We start from the raw sequence: 22,928 nt of genomic DNA, 5'->3' as shown, positions 1-22,928 counted from the left end.
ATATGCTAAGCCTTCCTGTTGTCCCTGCTGACGTGCGGTTGCACAGAAGGAGAGCGCTGTTAGACCCCAAAAAGTTTGTTTACCTCTCTTCCTTCGCCGCCACTGGGGACCATCTTAATGGTTTGTTCTCCTCACAGCAGCAGACCTGGAAGCATTATTGGTGTGGTTATGTATTCATTTAGTCTTGATTTATTCACATAGACCTAGTTAATTGGCCCCAGGAATGGGCTCAGGACCGCACTACTTTCCAAATCGGTTAGCAGCTGCATAGCCTTGACACCTAAAACCTGTACTCATTGCACCTCATTTGCCATGCTGTTGTTTTTTTCATTTTGAATAAATGCCTTAAAGCTGCAGAGGATGCCCAATGCTGCATGGCTGTCTGTCTCTGAATGCTTCCCAAGTGTAGTCATCCACACCTTTCGGCTTCAGATGTTCTCAGTGGATGACACCCCTTTTTCACCTTGAGTTTTCTCTTCCCCCATGGTACGCTACGTCACTCTGGTGAATTGGCGATTGTTCCATCAGCTCTAGCATCTGTCTCTACCTTGAGGCCTTGAATTTTCCCCAAGCAATCTCCACAACAGCTCCCCACTGATTATTTTTGAAGAGATCCCAACGGTCTATGCTCCATTCCCCATTGCAGCCTGCTACTTTTTTCTGTTCTCAATTTTTTGGGTCTCATCTTCTCTGTTAATTCGGCCCCTTCTTCTTCTGCTCCACACTTTTCCTTTCATTTTGTGCTGAACTAAAGTCCTCTCTACACCTTAATGTTTAGGCTAGACTGTTTTTTGATAACACATCCCAGGTATTCAGTTACATAATTGTTCAAAAAGGAAAAAAAGCCAACTATTACAATCACAATTACACAGTCCACTACGAAGTAAAATATTCATTACAACAGGCTGTATTCCAATTCTGTGAAAAAGCTTTTATTTCTCATGCATGCATTTTAAATGTCCTACTGAGATTTTTTTTTTCAACTCCCCCTTTTAACATTAACATCTTAAACCAACTTCAGTGGCCCCACAATTTGTGTTAACTGAGTTCTCTTGCAACAGCATATTCAAAGCTTTCTCTGAAGGTTGAAACATACAGTAGCAGCTGAGCTTGATGCTCTGGGTGCCCGAGATCTCAGCAGGGAGGCCAGTGAGATCATCAAGAATCTCTTTAATACTGTGGGTCCTGATAAACGCACTGCTAGAGTAGCTTAAATCAGGCCACTCTGTAGCAGCAGAAGCTGTAGCTTAAGCGCTTCTTGCCATTGTCAGAGGCCCGGGTCCCTGTATGCTCCAGATCAGTCTGATTAGCTTGCTGATGGATTGTCCGGCGCCTGGCTCTGTCAGCAGGGGGGCTCATGCTACATCCCCCATGCCCACCACCCTTCTCCTTCAGGGATATGAATATGCCAAGCCTGGGATGCACTTCAAACTACCCCTCCACCTCCCACTCCTTCCTTTTTCCCATTCTTCTGTCTTGTACTGGCTCCAATCTATGCCCGAGGGGAGGAACACCACAAGTGTTCTGTCTCACAGTGTGAAGCTCACTCCTCTCAGCTAGGCTACCCAGCACAGTGTAGGACTTTGGGGACAGTGGTTTGCATTTCACTCCATCCATTCCTGGTCCAGGCTCCAGGCCCCAGTCTGACGTACCTCTCCTTCCTCACGGGTGTACATGTGTGAAAAAGAGTTAATGTGTACATGTGAGAATGGATCGGTGGGGGGAGGCCAGCCAGCTCCGGCATGCTGGGCCAGTGGGTTTCTCTCAATGTGTGAGTCAGAGGAGGAGACTGACAAGTTGAGTGGTAACTGAGGGGAGTCAAGCGGTGAAACCAGTGCTTATTGGTCCATAGGGGAGTGGGAATGCAGTGATGGAGCTTCCTGGTGTGAGGAATCTTGGAGAAAGAAAGGTAGTGGAGGGGGGGGGGTAGGACAAATGTCAAAGACAGAGAACCAATCCAATCAACACAGTGGGAGGGATGTGTCAGTGTCAGATTTCAATATGTACATTTGAAGATTTAGTCTGAACTGAAACGATAAAAGCTGTGTGGGGAATCTCGACACATAGCTCATAGTAACACATGATATGAGAGTCCAAGTGAGGCACAGTAGGATGTCATGTAAAAAAATAAATAAATAAACATGCTGCGTAAGCATCTTGGAAACTACCATTGCCAGCCACTAACCAATTCATGGCTAACATCTTTAGAATGTAATTGAATCAACATAAATATAGGGAATGAGAGGGGAAAATAGTATGGCTTCGATGAATTTCTACATTCCTGATCTGTACCACATTGGCTCTGAATCTTGTGGCTCTCACTCAATACTCATATCTGTGGCCTGTCCCCTGAAAGCCTCCTTGAGCCGTTTCAATCACTGTCTGTGCCTTGTAATACGAACAAACCCCATCAAAATTCCTGACTGAAGACTGTTTTTCCATTCTACTCATCATCCCATTTAGCTTTTTTTCCTTTGCTCTTTTATTCACTGCCTCTCTTCTTTTTTTCAAAGAGAACAGAGAGTGAGCCGTCAAAGTGCATAAATATTCTTCTCCTTTGTCGAAAGTTTTTTTTTTTTCTTTTCTTCTTCTTACTTCGCCTCTGGAGTCAGTTGAGGGTGCTTCCCACACCTCAGCCGTCAGCTGGCCAGTTTCCTCTCTCTGTAATGCAGTAGTAAATGGCGCTAAGTCAAAGTAATTGTCTGGCCTACTCTAATCCCTGAACTGGCTGGGAAGACATAATGCTCCAGACTGTACATGCATGCACACACATGTTCAAAATTACTCCAGTTTCTGCCACATCTGAAGCTTAATACATGCATAGTCATGCTCATAAAGCATTCAAAGTTAGAGAGTAAAGTAGGTGTGTAGATTATCCTGCAGCGGATTCCAACCGTATCCCTTCAGATAAGTCGTCATAAAATCACCCATATCTCTTGGGCTGCTCAACACAGACACCAACAGTCTATGTCTCCTACAGTCTCTCAGAAACACAGTATTAGTCTTTATAACATGCTTTATTTCATGTCTCACCAGCCCACACAAGCCCTCTTTCTGTCTCCCAGCTTCTCTGGCTGTGATCAGTATCTCCACACAGGGACCTTCTGTTGGTCCCTCGAGGCCTGTTTCACATCATAAAAACAAACAGTTCGAAAGAAGAGAAGCACTGGCCTTGGACCACTCAAAGAGTGGATGAGTAAACAATGTGTCGACGTTTTTATTTTGGGCGCTAGGGTGCCTTTTCTGTTAGCAGGCGGGAGAGAAAACTGGGTTGCGGTCTTTTACAGCCCAGGTGGCACCTTAAAGCCCAGGTCAGCAAAGCGTAACCGTCTGTAAGTGCATTGAAAACATATGAGGAGGAGTGGCATGGCATAGTAATTATAACTGAAAAGATAATGCATGTAATGATATTGCAGAATAGTAATGTGTTTCTTGCCAAAGGCCATTTTTACTTACTTTTAATGAGTTAAAAAACGCAAGGTAGCACAACACAATTACACATACTCCTTATTGTAAGGACATATGCTTCTTTTATGTTTTACTTTAAAAGTGATCTCCTTTTATTCCCCAGCTTCTGTATCTATTTGCCCATAGATGAAGTAAACAATTTGCTTGTTTTTTTTTGTCCTTTATTCCTGCAAAGACTGATGCAAGCAATGATATATTGGTAATAGCTTGACCTTGACATGGGCTTTGTCCAAAAAGTAGTTTTTATAGTACAAAGGATTACAAGAAATGTGCCACATGCCTAAAAAACACAATTTGTAAAAAAAATAAAATTAAAAAAAAAAAAAATAAAAAAATCTGGTTATTTCACCCTAGACATAACTTTCTCTTTTTAGCTCAGTCTCACCTTATAATTTGGATACGGTGCTGATACGTTGGGTAGGTCTATCCATGTTGTGTAATTACCAGTGTGGCTGGTATGGTTTTACCTTGGGAGTCTGCGTGTATGTGTCATCGTGGTAAAATGTGATCCTGGCAACACCTATTGTTGTGGGAACTACAACAAAGGCAGTTATGATTACTTTGGCAGGTGTTTATCTGTGTGTCTGTCTGGATTTCTGTGGATAGATTTTGTAAACATGACAGCAATGCAGTTGTGCAAGATAACGAAACTTTACAAGTGTGCAGCTGAGCTCGAACTGAAGGCAGGGGTGTGGTCCAACCCATAAGCCCCGAGCACTCATGTCATCATTTTGTAGTGACTACGGAATACGCATGGGTAAGAACACATGGATGGTCATCGCAGCACTTGATTTCTGCTTCATGCTTGAGATAATCAGTTTAAAGTTTTTATCATACATTTACAATTACAATAAAATATGACAGCACAGAGTTACATTGTGATGAAATGTAAAGGGAGTAAAAAACAATAGAAAAAGGGTTATTATGTGGCAGCCATGCCAACATCTTATACTGGATACTCCTAGACATACAGTTTTGGCACCCAAGACATCATTGTTGCATGTAAACAGAAAGTAACTGTGCAGCTGTGTGTTCAGTACATTCATTGTGAGTGCAAAACAAGGTGACCAGACTCTCAGTATCCCCATTAATTCAACTTAAGCAGGCACATCATCTGGCTCTTTATTTCCTTTGTTGTTCATTTCTGCTGGGCTGTTCTGGGATTTCTGGGAAACGGCGTTCATGTTTGCTCTCTCTCGCTGATTTAGTCTGCCAGTATCGTAATGTGCCACTGTGATTGCCACATCTGTTTAAAGGATATGAAATAAATAATGTGACTGGCTGCACCAGTCCTATTCACGTTGCTCTTCACCAGACTCTTTTGTGCATAATGCAGTTGGCCATATTGCAGAAAAGCACACGTGCGCTGATACAGCCTCACTGCTCTTGTGCAAATGACTAGCCACGTGTTAGTGTGATTGCACCATTAAAATAGAGCTTTTATTGTGGTGTGTTACAAACATGTCGAGGCCTGCTTGGATAAATAATGTATTGCTCCTGTAATTAAAAGAAAGGAAAATGTATGTGAGCACAACGTAATCTGAATGTCATAGCCAAACGAATATGAGCAAAATAAGAGCCTGTAAGTTAATTCCTCAACAAATTAAAACCAATGACATATCGAGACAGCCAAGCGCTGCAATAATAGTCTGAAAATGACTGGTTAGGTGGCAGTCATGTCTGATTTCTGCTGTCCCTGTATATATGGAGCGTGGTTGTAACTGGAATATGACACAGCAGCCAGACCTTATTTTTTTTTCCCCTCCCAAATGTTGTATTGATACATTGATACAAACAGACACGAACACATAAAAACAGATAGTTCAGGCATGCATATTTGTGTCGCATGTATTTTCCACATGAGCAGATGTGTATTATTTTGTTTCCCCCAGCAATGCAAGTTTGGGGCCTAGTGCATGTTGGTGATGGATGATACGGAGAATACATGCTGTGCGAGTAACACGTGAAGTGCCTATTGTGCAGTTCCCAAAGGAAAGAGCTAAAGTGCTTCCAATTCCCTCTCACACGCCCCTTTTCGCCATATTGTCTCTCCACATACAGTGCATCTGCTAGTATCCAAGGACCAAATTATGTGCCATTTGACCCTGTATATGGAGCAGGAGCTGTCCTCTCAGTCTGACCATAATAATCACACTATAGAGTTCACGCCCTTCCTATCGCTGACCCTTATGGGTTCTGCCACTTTGTCCCAGCTCACCAGGTCAATCCTACATGGCTTGCAGCAACAATGATTAATTATGTCTGTGTTGACTGCAGTCACTGTCTGCTCTGCTCCCATAGAAACATGAATCTATAGTGCAATATGCTTAAAAATCTATATATAATCCTCTCGGTATCATATTTTTCTGATTGGATTAAAAAAAAAACAACATGAAGAAGGGGACATATAATGTTAGAGAGCTAAGTAATAACTCAAAGGGTTTTTAGTATTGAGTGAATTTTTAGTTTCACAGTCGTCATGGATCTGGAAATGGGTCAGTTTAACTTCTCTTTTAATAAAAAAGGTCAGGCTTTATGGAGGATAAATTGGTACCAGATCAGCTCTGCAGGGCTGCCTCACTCGAATTAAGCAGCACTGACTAAGGGCTTTGGCGAGTTTCTGCTTTGTCTGGTATCTGAGAAGAGCTGCCTCTTAGCAGCCGGAGGGACACAGATTCTCCGCAGAGCAAAATTCTGCACTGCCATTTGAACAGATCTGAACTCATAAAGAATTGTGCTCCAATTGCAGGAGGCTGAACGAGCCACTTTTCTGCACCCTAATATTAAGCCACCACTCAAGCAAAACAATAGTTTTATTATTTCTCGATTTCTTTCTGAATATTGTCTTTGAGGTTCTGCTCCAGCTGCGGGCTATGAGGGAGTGAATGGGAGCGTGAATCTCCAGAGCCACTTGGATAAGAATACTCCATGCAACACTGCATTTTGCTAAATAACCAATGTTTGATAGACACAAATGTTTCGCTGTATGATCTCTCTGGGTGTGAATGGAATAAATTAGCATTCCCATTGTGCTGAAGATGTAGAAAAATAAGAAAAAGACAAGTTGCTCTTGGACGACAGCACTTATATTTATTAGTGTTGTGAAATGACTAAATTACTGGTCACAAATACATGAAACTGTTTTCTTTTTTCTTTACAAGCAGTGTGCTGTTTTGATTTAAGGATGATGATGGCTTCACTAAAAATGTTTTCTGATACAAAAATGAACTTTAAAGACTGTAGATACACAGGAGTCTGGCTCACATGATTTCAATGTTTGTCTACAGGCGTCCCATCCAGCCCAAGAAATGTGATCTCCATCGTGAATGAGACCTCAGTGATCCTAGAGTGGCACGCTCCCAGGGAGACGGGCGGCCGCGATGACGTCGTCTACAACATAGTGTGCAAGAAGTGCCGAGCCGACCGGCGCTCCTGTTCCCACTGCGATGACAACGTGGATTTTGTTCCCCGACAGCTGGGCCTGACAGACACCAGGGTGTTCATCAGCAACCTGTGGGCTCACACCCTCTACAGCTTCGAGATACAGGCGGTCAATGGCGTCAGCAATAAGAGCCCATACCCAGCACAGCACGTCTCCATAGACATCACCACCAACCAGGCTGGTAAGTGCTCGCTGCTGCTAGGTGTGATGATCATAATGATGATGTGGTGGCTGGGATGATGATGATAGTGATGATGATGATGACGACTGTCCTTATCCGTCTACAATAACATCATGTAACTTCCTTTACTGGCATTGTTGTGTTTTTAAGTATTTCTTCTCTGTAAAAAATCTGGGTTCCCTTTTGAATAAGTAGTTCTATTTCATTTTCCATTTGAAAAAAAAAAGTGCTATTATTGTAAAAATGTGAATCATTGCACCTCAAAAGAGGATCATCTTGCACACTGCGCATTTCAGATTCACACTCCATGGCTTAGCAGACTCCAGGGCTACTACGATTTCGCATTGCTTCACTGTGAATAATGAGGGCTTGAAGAGTGAGGGAACATGGTTAGGTGAGGATACATGCTCTCATTCTAGGCCTTCCATCTCTAAATCAAAGTAATGACTTTCCCATTTTGAAAACACAGTTCCAGGAGTTCACACCTAGACCCAAGACACAGCACGGTAGATTTTGCGTTTGGACGAGCACAATTCACTGCACCATCCCTCTTTTCCTTTGTAGTTTGTTTACACATCAAATCCTATGATGGGAATAACCTGAGTTTGCATTTCTCTCAGGGCATTGCAGAAATTCTGGCTTTTTAACATTGGTAAAGGTAATCATCCCTCTACAAAGAACACATAAGTCATTTTTAAAATTCTTTTACTAAGGTTTCCCATCTGGCAGTTGAAGGATGATTGATTCAGAGACTGACATGTTCCTTTGTTGTTGTTGTGTTGTGTGTGGGCTTTTTTTCCCTTTGTCTTTGTTTAACGAGACTTTGTTTTGAGAGCAGTGTCGTTCAGCAGCAAAGCATTTCTCCCCTAGCTGAAGGCTACACCACTCCAACTGAAACCTCTAAGTAAAGCTCCAGATTTTTACAAACTGGCTGTTGTCTGAAAAACAACGTTTTACTTCATTCTCTAGTTTTTAAAAATCTGACTCACTTCAAATTTTGATATTTTGTATGAGCCACGAAGCCTCCCATTTATTTGTTGTATTGTTCTTAGCTTAACCAAAAGCAGACAGAGAAACGCTGAACACACCTTTAGAGCTACAAAACAGCCCTGGAAGCTCAGCTCTTACTCAGCTGTCAGATTGGAAGAGACAAACCCAAGATAGATGCATGGAGAGCTGCTGTTTTCTGGCCAGAGTGAAGTATTCTTCACCCCTGCTCTCTCCTTGTCTGTCTCTGCATGTTTGCGTTTGTGTGCGTGTGTGTGTGTGTGTGTGTGTGTGTGTGTGTGTGTGTGTGTGTGTGTGTGTGTGTGTGTGTGTGTGTGTGTGTGTGTGTGTGCATGTGTGTGTGTGTGTGTGTGTGTGTGTGTGTATTCCCTGACTTCCCCTTTGATGGATCTGTGCCGAGGGAATGGAAATTACCTTCATGGTGTTATCGTTCCCTCTCGCTCTCTCCCAGTCATCTCTCTATAGTGTTGTACTTGCATTGTGTGAACTCATCCTCCAACTGTGTCTGTGGTGGGATCCGAGCCCAGCCAATGGAAATGACAGTTCGAGGATATTGTCTTCGATGGTCCTTTTTTGCTGCAGTGTTTTCATGCTTTTGTAGATCTTTGACTTGTACACAGAGGCTCCTATCGAGGGACAAGTACTGACCAAGTGAAAAATTTAAATGAGGCCCTCTTCATTTTTCTCTTCTTGTGGATGGGATGGACCGTGAAGATCACAGCTTGTGGGACTTAGTAACTGACGTAAAGTGGAGTTTCTGTGTGGTGAAAGACAAGGGGCTGTCAGTCCAAAGATTCTTACAGGGAAAGAGCGACAAGTTGGGAAGCTTGTCCTTGTAACCTTTAGTTGGCCGTGCGCTTTGATACTTTGTGTCATGCTTCCTTTTCTGTACAGATGAGCGATGGCAAATATATAGTCTGATCCAATGATGAAATATGTAATGTCAAATGGATTCCAATTCGGTCCCTTTTATCACTTTAATTGTAGAATGAACTTACTTTAAATGTATCTCAAAGACCAGTGAAATAGTAATTGCTTTATCTGGATCCTTTTTGTATAGGAGTACATTTTGAAATTAAATTTGCCCCGTTGGTAGAGGGCATACCGCATTTGATTACGACGACTCTCAGAAGAATATAATGACCAACTGAACTCTTCTTTTTCTGACAATGAGTCATGGGAGGAGTGGAAGGAAAGACAAGGCAGGGTGGAGAAATGGAGTGCTTTTTTTCCCTACCAGACTGAGGGAGTGTGACAGTGAAGGAGAGGAAAATGAGGGAGTAAATAGGTCTGATTATCAAGGTGGCCTAATGGTGCTGACTGTCCCCATTTGACAGGCTAATAGTACACTTGACAGATGGATGTAGAAGAAGCAATGCCCAGGCCTATTGTTGAAGCCTGCTGCAGTAATGAGGTGTCTGCCAGTAATCTGCCAAGCCTATGTCCAGCCCTATGTGGCCCCTTTGTCGCCAGGTAATTGCGCTGTTCCTGGCTTCGACAGGGGGTTTCAGTAGTGGGCCACTGGTGACACGGAAGTATCCAGAAGGAATTAATGTTTACGATGGACTTCGAACACGGAAAGCAAAGACACTCTTAAAATACAAGTCTCTGTTTTTGGGTGTTCGCAAAAAATAAACATTGCATGCAGCAAGAAAGCATGATTCCATTTTTGTGACAAACTGACAACAGAAGAGGTCTTTGTATTCTTTAAAACTAGGCTCAGAGGAACATGTCACTTCCGAATGCAGTGTCAGTCATCATTCATACAATAAGGTCTTCATGCCAATCTTAACTGATACTACATAATACTATAATTTTCGCTATTTAAACATATATATATATATATATATATATATATATATATATATATATATATATATATATATATATGTGTGTGTGTGTGTGTGTGTATATATAAAATTTTATTTATTTATTTATTTATTTATTTATTTATTTATTTATTTATTTATTTATTTTAAAATGTTTGTTTTAAAATTTGACCAAAAGTAGCCACTTGGAATGGACATTTTGCTAAGTGCTTGAGCGATCTCAAATGGTGGTGCTTGCCAGTTGACCTCATCACTGACGTATTCATCCATGGATGCTGGTGCTACAACATTTGGGGATGACGTTCTGGAAACTCTAAAGCTAAATGCAATCGTGGATTACCCATTATGAGGATGACAGTAGGTTGTTTCAGTTTAATGGTTGGCCATATTTTTTTGACCTGGAGTACACAGAGAAGGAGCTAAATCAAATTGGATGTGAGTCATGGAGGCTGAAGGCAGAAAAGTAGTATACCTCAAGAAAATGGTGGTCACTGCTCTGCTATGTTGGTTGAAGAGCAAAACTTTTCCTGCAAGGAGTGGGATTCCAGTAATCCCAGCTGCATGAACTTGTAAGTTTGCTAAACATCTTGACGATTGGGGTTTCATTTCCCCCAAAGCACCTGGAAGAAAAACCCAACATCAGCCAGACCAAGTGACCAGTGCTTCATAGGATAAGTAAAAGATTATTACAACAGAAAGTTGCAAAAGTAATCCTATATACTAGATATCTTGTTTGCTATTTTCTCTCTAGCACGAACACAGACTAAGTGAAAAGCTATACACAGTCTCATACACAGAAACAAACTGCTGCAGGGGATTAGGTCAGCTGGCAAGATGTCCCAGATTGAGATGCAGTTAGAAAAATAGGCACGCCACATGGCTAATGTCTGTTTCATCTCTTGCAGACTGAAAACCAAATGTTTAAAAAGATTCATGTAAAAATCACAGTTTCTGAAAAGCTGTCAGGGCCTCACACTAGTTGCCTCAATATGTTTTGTTTTCTCTCACTTTTGTGCAACTCTTTATTTACCTGAATATCTACATTAGAGGTGGATTAAAGGCATAACAAATAGAGCCACCGTAATAGGAATATGTGCCAGGCTGAAATAAGCTAGAGTTAACCTTTCAGCATGAGACAAAATCAAAAGATGGCACTTGGGACTAAACAGATAAACAACTCTAAGATTACTGTGTATATATATATGTGCGTATAATATAGCACCTTACGGCCCTTAATAGAGAACTTAAATACATACATACATACATACATATACGTATATATTTACCATATTTTGGTTTATCTTTGTTTATAAAGAAGTTTGCACAGTTAAAGGTAGGATGCACTGCTCACTGTCTATTTTAAATCCCTCTGCTTAATATAAAATACATTGCAAATGCATTTGTACAGGCACTCAGTATCTGCACAAAATTTGTGGTTGTCACTGTTATGAAAATATGGGCATCTTGCATCCATCATGTTGCAGTGCATCTCTGTTTAAAGGACCATTTCACCTATTTTTAACCCTATCTACATTTACACCCTTTAGATTAACAACCACAAATACAATATTATAACTAGTAGAGAACAGAACAAAATAGAATCCCAAAACTTACAGATAACAATACATTTTTGGGTCCAGCAAAAACAAGAAGAACTGCGTCTCAGCTCAAAAAAGCCTTCCATGAAACATATGCTGGTAACAAGGGTAATTGTATATTATTACCTTTCCAGCCCTTTAACAATGTCCACCCATGAGCACAGATTGGTGATGTAGGCCTTTATTTAGGAAAGAAAAAGTTTGTGCTTGAATCAGGGCAGTCTTTGCCTTTTCAACTTGACAGGGCTTTGGTGTAGACTCACGTAAGATCAAGGAAAAACGATGCCCACCTAGAAAACACTGCACAGCAGTAGTTAGGAGGGTTATGGTGTAAATTGGCCATGAGAAGACGAGGGTGAGAGGAGGAAAAGAAGAGTGTGGATGAGGAGGAGAGGAGGGAATAATGGAGGTGAGGGGAGGAGTGTTTGAAGGGATTTAGTGTGAATCACGAAAGAGGCCATTTAACTGCCCTCGATCCCAGCGTCTGTCTGGAGGAAGGACTGATCAATAGTGTGATTTAGGAGTTCATTCACGGCCTTTGCTCTCCAAGAGATGCACACACATAGATACAGACACACAAAGGTTATATACTGCCCCCTCTAAGGCCATCATTCACACCTGGCCTGAATTTAGCCATATTAATCTGTGTTAGCCATGGGAAAAAATTGGTATTTTGTGTCATATGGTTTAATTTAAAGAGTAGGAGACACTCTCTGCTTCTAGTATTTTTATTAAAATGCTAAATGGCCACAAAGATAAATATATATGGTAGACACATTGCGGGTGATAAAAAAAAAAAAAAAAAAAAAAAAAAACACTTGGAGTGAAAACGACACTATTGCTGGCACCATTTCATGCTTCCTTGTGTAATCCATCCTAGATATGCTGCTGCCTCAGAAGTTTGCGTTGTATCCACCAAATTTTGGAACTCCTTTTAACTCTGAGTGTTTATGTAGGGGTGATTTGATGAACAAAGTATGATAATAAAAAAAGTCTCATGAACAGTACTATATTTTTCAGCTAATACACAACAGTTCTCTGATCTTTACTGGCACAGCCTTCTTGACCTAGATTATGTGCCAACAATCCCTCAGACCACAGAATGCCAAATATATCTACAAACAATCCTCCTCCACTTAACTGCTGTTTGGAGAGCTATTCCCACAGAAATGCAAACATCACTATCCTCGGCCTTCTATGGGCAAGTCTGACCGGGTGGGTTACATTCAAGATACTTAGATGTAGCTCACGAGAATGAAATCCAAACAACCAGATGAATTAAAGAGATCTGCACTCTGTGGAGTTCTAAAATCAGATGAGATGTTAGGCAAACATGTCCGTGGAGAGTATTCAAGACACTACTCATTATGTTTTCTCAGTTTATAAGCTTTCCATTCGTTTTAGGGGGTGTCGCCTCTTTTCCTTGTTTCTTCCCTCTCATTGTGTGTCAGTTAGGGTGTCCAGGAGTTTCATCATGTTCGACAGTTCTTCAGGCTCTCTCTGGCGTGCCATTTTTATTTCATTTGATGCCTGTTCTCATAAATGTTGGATCCTGTCCCTGGATCCAGAAAGTGAGGCATTAGCTGCAGGCAAAAAATGAAAGCATGGGGTTGAATGCTACTGAGCCCCCGTGTCAATTCTGATGTCTTCATGTGGTGTGTTAAGTGACAGTAGACATAAGCATCTGTTTCTGTGTGTGCTTGTGCCCAAGTGAAAGCATGTGCAAGCAGGGTATGGTGTCTTTTTTGAAAATATAGACCTACATAGAACTAAGTTCAGAATCCTCCGTGTATAATGTGATTTTCAAAATAATTCAAACCGTGGTTCCTTGACAGAAGTCCATGGTGCTGAACTGATCCCTCTTTAAGATGTTTGAGAGAGGCCCATTACCATGTAGTCATGGCTGGCTTGGCCCTCTGAGTCCCTGCTAATAAGGTGGCTAGCAGTTGAGCCTATGCCTGTGACAGAGGCACAGCACATGACTATAGGCTGCTTCTCTCATCTGAGACGCTGAGTCCCTATTAGAAGGCTGCATGGTTCAATAGCGTGGCAGCATCTTAAAGAACAATCTACCAGTGAACTTCAGAGAAAGCGCAACTGGGACTGCAAATGTGTCCATATGTATTTGTGCAGTTGTATGTCTTTTCTGTACACAGAGTTGACTGGTGTTTCAGTACAAGACGCACTGACCAATTATAGTGCAACTTTCTTTCCACTCAGTTTTACTAGGAGTAACTGAGCCAGAGCAGGAACTTCCAGTTAAGAATTCAGATGTGAACATATACAGCCATCTCAGTCTATCTGGGGAATCTCGCAATGAAAAAGTGGCCACAGAGAAAGAGAGAGAGACTGAATGGTGGAACCACCAATTCTAATGCAATGCACTTTTTGTCAAACTCAGCGAATATCTCCTTGTGGTCCCCTAGATGTCCGTTCTGTGTGTGCATAGTAAAAAATCTAGCGTTCATACACAGCCCTGGCTGTGAAAATGGGGAAACAAAGTGGCTCACACTGATCCACACAACACTGTTCCACTGTGTCCTATGCACATTCTTGCTAGTGCACAAGGCAGAAGGAAAGTGAAGATGAGGAGAGACTTGGAAAAGGTGGTGTGGCTGAGCAAAAGGAATGACAAATCTGACAAATGCTAACCATCTACAGTGTACAACAGAAGTGAGTGTACCCCTGCAATGTTATTTAAATGTCAAGTGATTCAAAACTGTATCACCTCTCAATAATTGCGTTATTTATAAGTTGACAAGTAGAGTCTGCTTTCTTCTCATGAACAATCAAAAACTGATACTTTATATTGAAAAACAGACCTCAAAGTAGAAACTCAAGGCTACAAAAATCTGCACACCTGTAGGCACTGGAATACAAGTTAGAAAACTAGTGAACAAAAACAGTACAGAGTACACTGTGACTTCCTGTCAGCCTGACTGCATGAACATGGGTAAAAAGTGATCTGCTAATACCTGAACGTTTGCAGCTTTGGTCCTATGGGCTGTGACTGCCTGCATCAAGAAAAACTTGAGGATTTACAAAGATGGTAAAGGAGGATCTCTGACCAAGTGAAAATCAGTCAAAACACAGTTGCGCCAGTAATCAGGAGGTATAGAGTGGGCCACATTAATACTTATCAGAGTTGCAATGGAAGTCCCCCTATAATTAGACTACTAGTCTAATTAGACTACTAGTCTATCTGTAAAACAGACAGGAAAGTGCTCAGACTTGGCACAGGGGTCATCAGTGGAAATAAGAGTTTCTGTGATAACTCACACAGTGTGAAAGACATTGCATAACTTCAACTTCTATGGACGGCATTCATTAAAAAACCCTTGCTTGCTCTTTGGCATAAAACTGCAAGATGAAACTTTGCTGAAGAGCACAAAGAAGGCCTGGTGAATATTGGGAGCACACTTTGTAGTCGATGAGACCAACACAGAACTGTTCAGCAAAAGATGGGATCCAACAAGTTTGGTCCAAATCTGGCCAGGACTTCCTCAGTGAATGAGTGAATGCATAGTCCTGACAGTGAAGCACAGAGGTGGGAGTGTAATGCTCATGTGCTGCAGGAGTGCAGGTGTTGGAGAGATAACATTTATAGATGACACCATGGATGCCTGTGGGTATACTAAAATACTGGCTGACAAGATGACCCTCGGAAGCTTGGCAGAAAAGGAATATTCCTGAGTGACAGCATTTTGGAGCACACTGCCAAAATCACACAAGAGCTTCTGAAGAGGAAAAAAAAGTCAAAGCTGTGACCTGGCCAAGTATGTTGCTTGACTTGAATCCAATAGAATACCTTTGGGATATTTTAAAGAGAAGTTTAAAGCAACACAAACCCTCCAGCAAAGAGCAGTTGAGAGAAACGGTCTCTTAGCAATGCCACAACATTTGACATTGACATAAGAGCAAAGACTTTACTGTTCAGCTTCCAAGCAATGCAGGTACTGTAGCTGACACAGTTTTGAATCATTTCACGTGTGAGTCATATTCAACACGGGTGAACTCACTTCTGTCGTATACTGTAAATATTCCAACTTCGTAAATATTAACAATCATCTCCAGACTCACAGAATACCTTTAAAAAAATCCATTGACATTTGGGGTTAAACTAATAAAAACTCAAACTGATTATTTTTTTAATGGGGTACATTCTGAGTACAATTTAAGAGTGAACTTCAGAGATTTTACCCAACAGCTTCAGTTAGTATGTCAGGAGTACTGTACTTCTCAGCTGGGTGAAACAATTGTGTAAAGTCTACAGTGGCTCTCAAGGGACCTTTTTAAGGTCTGAGAGAATAACCCTGGTGAAGTAGTCTCCATACGAGGGACTGAGAGTAAAGATATCTCTGCAGTGCATCAGTTTTGACCGTTCCTATTAAACTTTATGTAAGTACAGTACTGAATTACTGGAGTGCTGCATAACAACACATCTGATGTGCTGACCCCTCACCATAAAATGAGAATTATGGCAACTGCATTTTCAAGTCACAATAGTGAAAACAGAGGCTCAGCTCTGTGCCGGATATGCAAAATGTATGCAAAATGGGGCTCCAGCTCATCTGTATTCTACCGTCGATTAATCGTACAAAGGTAAATAAGCTTTTCATTCTTTCATCACCTTGTCTCATACTTCTTTCTCTGTCCCTCTCACTCTCTCTTTCCTTCTTTCTTCTCTCTCTCTCTCTCTGTGTCTAAGTCAGATGCTTGGAGGCTTTGACTTTGATTAATGGTGAGCCAAGCTCTGCATTAAAAGCCAGGGGCTGCAAGTGGGGCCAGATAAAAGTGGAGCACAGGAGCAAGGGATAGGAGGGATGGAGGGAGGAGAGAGAAGTGCAGGACATAGTCACCAATCACTGTCAGCATCATCGTCCCAGGGTGACAGTGGGGGATGCAGTTGGAGGGGACAGCGGTGCTTCATTGGGCTGAACCTCACCCTCATACAGGCGTGACACATTGTCTCTGACAGGCTCTTCACACATAGGCTACGAGGACACACATACATCTGCACACGCTCTTTAGTTGGCTCTGTTCTGCTTTTCCTCTCGGAAACACAGTTGCTGTCTTTCCAGTGGGACACACTATGGTTAAAAAAAAGTTTTATTTTTTTCTTTAGGGAGTGTAATGAGAATATATGTTGCGAGGGTAGATGTTAGCAATAAGATATCGTGTTGTTTCTATTTTCAGTTGATGCTGAAACTTCAGTAGAACTCACAAGAAGATCGACTATTTGTTGGTGAAGAAATACTGCATGTTATTTAAAGGGGTCATAGCAAGGAAATATCTAGTATGAGTTGCTCTTGCACAGGTAAAAAAGCCTACAAGGCTCTGATTGGCTGTTATTTCCTCAAATGGGCCATCAAAAAGGCACATGCGTGAATCACTAAAAAAAAAAAAAAAAAATCTGAAATGTGGGTGGTGATTCAGATGTCAGGCCAGGCTATACTTGCTCGCATTTAGACTTAGACGCTTAGCACTTGAAAACATGCATGAAAAAAACTCTCCATGGTAAAAATGGATGTTTTTTTTTTTTTTTATGCCTGCGCACCTGAATATTTGAATTGAGTTGGGACCAGGACTCAGGGCTCTCCTCCTCCTCAGCCTCTTTTTTTCACTGCAGGAATTTCTGTGTGGAGTGCCCCTCCCCTGGGGCTGTCAGGAACAGTGTGTGCCTGTGGCCGGTAATTGATAATGCGGCCCAGGCAGCCCTAGCCCTGGTCAGTGGAGCGTGAACCAGCCTGAGAAGCAGAGAGGCTGAAGTGCACTGAGGTGGAGCTTAGCCCTCACACTCTCTGTCTGGGGTATGAGAGCGGCAAGGAGGGAGGGAGGGAGGGGAGGGCGGGAGGTGAGAGCCAAAGGAGGCAGGCAGAACAGAATCCATTCACACTGACAGGATAAACAGAGCCCAGTCATTTGTTCACATTTACATTTTAGACAATTATCTGACACTCCAATCAAGAAATACTAACCCCAATCAAAACTGTAGCCTGGTTTTCATGATTTGCACGTTGAGTGAAAAGGTCAGAGGCTTTTCTCTCCTTACAGGACTCCTGTAACCGAAGTGCTTATGCGAGGGCAAAGTACTTAGAGGAGGGAAATAAATAAAATAATCACTAAGGAGTTTGATAAAAAGGACCATTTAGATGAGAGAGGGTGCCATTTGCTGCCTTTTGAGCGGATGAGTTATTCCGAAAGATGGTGAGCGGAGACCAGGTGGAGCGATGACTAGGCCTCAGCAGCGAGCAGGCCAAGAGCCAAGTGGCTGATAGGCACAAAATGTAGAGCATGGGCTGGTGCGGGGCTGTATTTATGCCTGCAGACATGGGGGTGGAGATTTCTCTCCAGCTCTACATTCAAACAGCAAGGCTTTGAACCTCATATGTGCAGTCGCAGATTAAGTTTCTTAATCAAACTCACTTGTATGGTCACAAATTCATTTGATGAGTAAGTCTGGTTGGATTCATCTTCTAACTTTAAATCAGAGTTTATCCTGGCACCTTGGAGGAGTTTATGATGACACAGTTGATTCTGAGATATAGTCATGTATGCCATTAAAGAAATTGATTTGTACATAAAAAGCTAAGCAATTTGTACTTTTATGTAATCATGTCTAACATTTTTATTACAAAAAAGATTTCTGTCTTAATCATAGATTGATGTATTCACTCTAGGGATTCTATTTACACTCCCTGAAAACCTCTAATTTAAATGAGGAAAAACATCCTTAGGTAGCAGCTATTGAGAGTTTTACGCTCAAAAATTCAAGTTAATCTGATTCATAAGGAGACTGTGTTCATGTGGCTTGATTCATTTCTCTGACAGTAGGAAAAAACACGCTGTAACTACATATGTGGTCAAAAAGAAATTATAGGCCTACTCTGTATCTGACGTTCTGACGTGTATAAAAAATATTATGCTGTAAAAATGTTTAATTTCCACAAAAACAGTTTTTAAAATGCAGCATCTGTTCTTTGACTGTGTAGTTGATGCATTCTGGATTTGTATTATTGCCCAGACTGCAGTTACTGAGCTCTGGCCCTGTAATCTGCGTGACTCAGGACTCATTGCTGCAGTTTCTGCAATTGAAAGTACAGCTGTGAAAAAGGGCCACAGCCTTAGCAAAACCTAAGTTTAGGTATTAATTTCCCCTAGTTGTTGTAAATGGCATAAAGATCTATTTTGGTGAACTGACATTTTGGTTTTTACATAATTTCACATAATTAAATAAGGAAGCAGCTAAATCAATTTGTAATGGAGTAAGAAAAAAAAAAACAGCTCAGCCACTTTTGACTCCAAATTCTTCTTTACACATATCATTAAATTGGAAGTGATGAATTACAGTGATTGCAGTATAAATATTAACAATCACAGAGAGAGAGAGAAACCCAGTCAAACATAGAAACACTTGATGTCTACAAACTACACACAGTAAATAATAATCAGACTAATACAAATTACAATGGTGAGAACCGTGTTTGTTGACAGATACTGCAGAACACTATGCAAATCACAGTATATGCATTTTTAGGTATTGTCAATATATTGTGGCAATGATTTTCGGTGAAACAGTCAACCCAAAAATGCATAAAATGGAAGAATTACAACATTTATATCTGGTTTACAGTTTGCTGTCCAGTCTGAAAACTTGACTCCTTTTTCTTTTCTCAACTCCATTGCTTCTTCACACTGCCTGATGAGCAAACAGCAACTGTGATGTCTGATTCAAACGTTGTTCTACTCTGAGTGGTTCAAGAAAGCATGAGACATTGCGTTTTTCCCAAACAAGCGCTGCCCACTTCACACCGGTGCTGGGAGAATAAATCCAATAACTAAAACTGTTCTGACTTTGGCAGAAAGAAGCTGATGAGAAAATAAGTTTTCCTGGCTTTTTAAACCCATTTTTTGAAAAATTTCCACTTTTGTTGCTCCAAAAATCTTTTATCAGGTAGATTTTCATATGAAAAAAGCTCTGCTGCACTGAAACTAGTGTATTTTTATAGTAACAGTGGTTTGTTTGGGATGAAGACAGGAAAAACCAGGGCAGTTAGCAAGACACAAAGTACAAAGTACTTGTAACTTGATTAACAAAGGAAGTAAAAGGTCATATTGAACTCAGCAACTATGAAAATCTCACATATTATACACACACATATACTGTATACAAGTTGGAAAAGTTTTGGGCAATGAACAAGACATTCAAAGATTTTTAAAATGTCACAGTGAAAATAATAGGCAGAAAGACGACAAGAATAAACTCTGCATTGATATGTGACATCTTTTCTGCTGGCGAAAATTAGGGTCAAGTTTAGTTCAGTTCCATTCATTTCATTTCAAACTTCTAGTCTATATAGATTAAAACACTTCCCCAGCTGATTACATGCTGTTCTGCTTTAGAAGCAGGTCTTATGTTGTTTTTGGATTTTTTTGGTTTTTTTTTTTTTTTTTTTTAGATTTGCCACTTGCTCTTAAAATTCCTTCTAAATTAAATTTCAAGATATGAAACAACACACACACGCAGACTTTTATTACAGTTGATGTCTTCCTTCTGTCCAATAACACAATCACTGAGCAGCATGTGAAGAGTGAAGAGGAGCAGGGATGATCGAGGGATGACAGTGCAGAGGACAAAAACGACGGAACGAGCAGGAAATTGCCAAGTGTCTGGATTAACTGACAGCCCGTGTGTGTGTGCATTCAGGTGTACTGGGGCTGAAGGATGGAATAGACTGTGCAGATGGGCCAAAACCATCACAATGCTGCACTGACTTGAATCCAAAGGGTTTCATTTAATGAATGAAGTTCATGCACAGATGGGATCATACTTTAAACTGACAAGAGAATGTCTTTTTATGAGCATAACAGAGCAGATTGATACATAAGGTCCCTGTTTTGTTGCTGATCCACAACTGTAGTCTGCTTGTGCCTGCAAAGTGTCAGTTTTAATGGCTGACTGTGAGCGTACTTTTACCCTCCCTGCACTGTTCAGTAGTGACTCACCATGACATCACTGTTACTGAAAACAGCAATGGAGTGTATCAAGGGGAGTCTCACAATAAATTAGATGATACAAATTTTCCTTCTCTTTTGCCTGCGATCCTACCTCCTGTCAAACCACATATATCAACAAAACCTATTTTGTGTAATTTTCATTAAGTCACTTACATCTATGTCTATCTGAAAGCCCCCTCCTGAATAAGAGTAATTTACTATAACCTACTACAGGTCACACAACATATGGGCATGCCTACTGGTTTCATTTACATGTGCACAATCCTGATATTACTGCAACAAAAAGCCCCAATTGTGTGTATTTTTTTAAATGCACTTAGAGTAAATTGGTGAGTCCAGTTATTTGTGGTGTGTTCTGATGTTTTGGTGAGTCAGACACAATTTTCCACCCTGGTGGACATTGAAGGTCTATTCTATTCATCTGTCTTAGAGATATCCTACAGATTTTTTTAGAACTAACAAACCTTGTTCTGAACAATTGATTGTGGCTGGGAAAAAACCAAGTCATTTCCAATATGGCTGTGAGACCAAGAGTCAAGAATGAAAAGAAAATAAGAGACAATTTTTTGAGCTTTGAAACTGATTGAAGATGCTACATTTAGTGAATTTAAATTCTTCCCAGGTATGTGCAAAATTACTAAGGCCATCAGTGGACTAAATTCAACATGAATGACTCCCGAATCAATGCCAGACTCATGGTGACTGACTATTCTGGTTAAAAGGTAGCCAAAGTCCTAACTAGTGCTGATGCTAAGCCCAAATCCACACCCACAACTCTTAGCCAAATCGGGCAGATATAATGTGGCCAAAGCCGGCTGATACTTGGTCATGTGGTGCCAGAATATGGCCAAGTGCAGCACTAATCAGTCTGAATCAGCTGGTTACCTGGGAGCAGATGAAAGAGGCAGTTGTACTGTTGAAATTTGGCCTATGTGATGAGAACTGCTAGCGAGATAGTTTCAGTGTGTGTGTGTGAAACCTCATGAATTACAAGTACCTAGACAGTACCTAGGGTGAGATGCATTGCAAATGTGCACTATTTTCTAAATGTGCACTATAATTTCTCAGAGTAACTCCACTAACAACCGTTAAGTGTCATAAAAGTTATTGGAATATTAGGCAGATAATGATGTGGTTGTCCAATGCTCTAAAAAGTAATTTAAGGAACCTATTTCCACCAGTTAAGTAAACGCATGGTTGCAAGATAAAAATTCTAATTTAATGATTAAGATAAACCTTTTTTCAACACATAATTTTGATAGGTTAGGTAGGCATAATAATATTTGTAACTCCATCAACTTAATATTTTGTATAATTGAAATTTTCAACAACAGCATTTTGTTTTAAAACTATATTTAAGTTCAGGTACCTCAATGAAAATAGCTTGATAACTACATTTTTCTTCACCTTGAGGTCAGGATTTCAAGGCCACTCTTCTGCTGACTTAATGTTGGAGTAACTTATTTTCAGAGTTACCAACAACTTAAAACATGGTGTTTATAATTTGGTTTCAAAAAGTACATATAACTTAAAGATTCTTGTTAAAATATATGTACATCCTATCCATCCATTCATTATCTGTACACTGCTCAATCCTCATTAGGGTTGCGGAGGTGTACATACTACTTGGAACAATTTAAGTGTTATGAGATATCAGCTTAAAAACTTGCTACCTGAAATCTGTGGAGCTTGTTTGTTGAACATAATTTTATTAGAAGTTGCCACAACTCAAAAAGAGATTGATACAAACTGTTGCTTTTTTGTTTGTTGGTTTCTCTTTGTTTCTGTTGAGTCAAAGCATGAATTTCGAGAGTGCACATCTGCATTGATACTTTATAACCATTTGATTTAGAAGTACTATAAGTACTAAGTGCCTAAGATTCACCTTAAAATTTCAAGTCAAAAATTCATGATGACTGGTTTCGAATTAACTGGGTTGCAAGTTGCACTGCACATACAGTCTAACAGAAATATACTGACTTTTTTTTTTTTTTTTTGTCACTCTCTGTTTCCTCCAGCTCCCTCAATCGTTCCCATCATGCACCAAATCAGCTCCACCATGAATAGCTTCACACTGTCCTGGCCTCAACCTGAACAGCCCAATGGCATCATCCTTGACTATGAGCTGCGCTATTACGAAAAGGTAAGCTGTGTGTGTGTCTGTGTGTATCTGTTCTATCACATGTCTGTTACAGTGCATATGCAGAGCAAACGGCATGTAAAGCCCCCCTGAATCTACGCTGTCCCGGATATCTGTGAGCGGAATCCCCCGGGTTGATAATATGTTCTTTCACCGTGTTCACTCCATCTCTCCCACTGTTCTTTGGTTTCTTCTGCTGATGAAGTGAATGGGTTGACCTCTGCTCCAGGCCCACTCTGCACAG

General features: G+C 40.8%; 1 protein-coding gene across 2 annotated transcripts in view; it reads left to right on the top strand.

Annotated features, from left to right (window-relative positions):
- Positions 1-22,928, top strand: part of LOC111577313 (ephrin type-B receptor 1-B) — a 162,829-nt gene that overhangs the window by 101,473 nt on the left and 38,428 nt on the right. For both annotated transcript variants that reach the window (XM_055014569.1, XM_055014568.1), the window contains exons 5-6: positions 6,756-7,091; positions 22,563-22,687. In XM_055014569.1, the coding sequence (XP_054870544.1) occupies positions 6,756-7,091; positions 22,563-22,687 (461 nt within the window). The remainder of the gene's footprint in view (positions 1-6,755; positions 7,092-22,562; positions 22,688-22,928) is intronic.

Source organism: Amphiprion ocellaris, chromosome 10 (assembly GCF_022539595.1).
Source record: "Amphiprion ocellaris isolate individual 3 ecotype Okinawa chromosome 10, ASM2253959v1, whole genome shotgun sequence".
NCBI lineage: Eukaryota > Metazoa > Chordata > Actinopteri > Pomacentridae > Amphiprion > Amphiprion ocellaris.
Note: the sequence above shows the minus strand (reverse complement) of the source record. Positions and strands in the feature narration are given on the sequence as shown.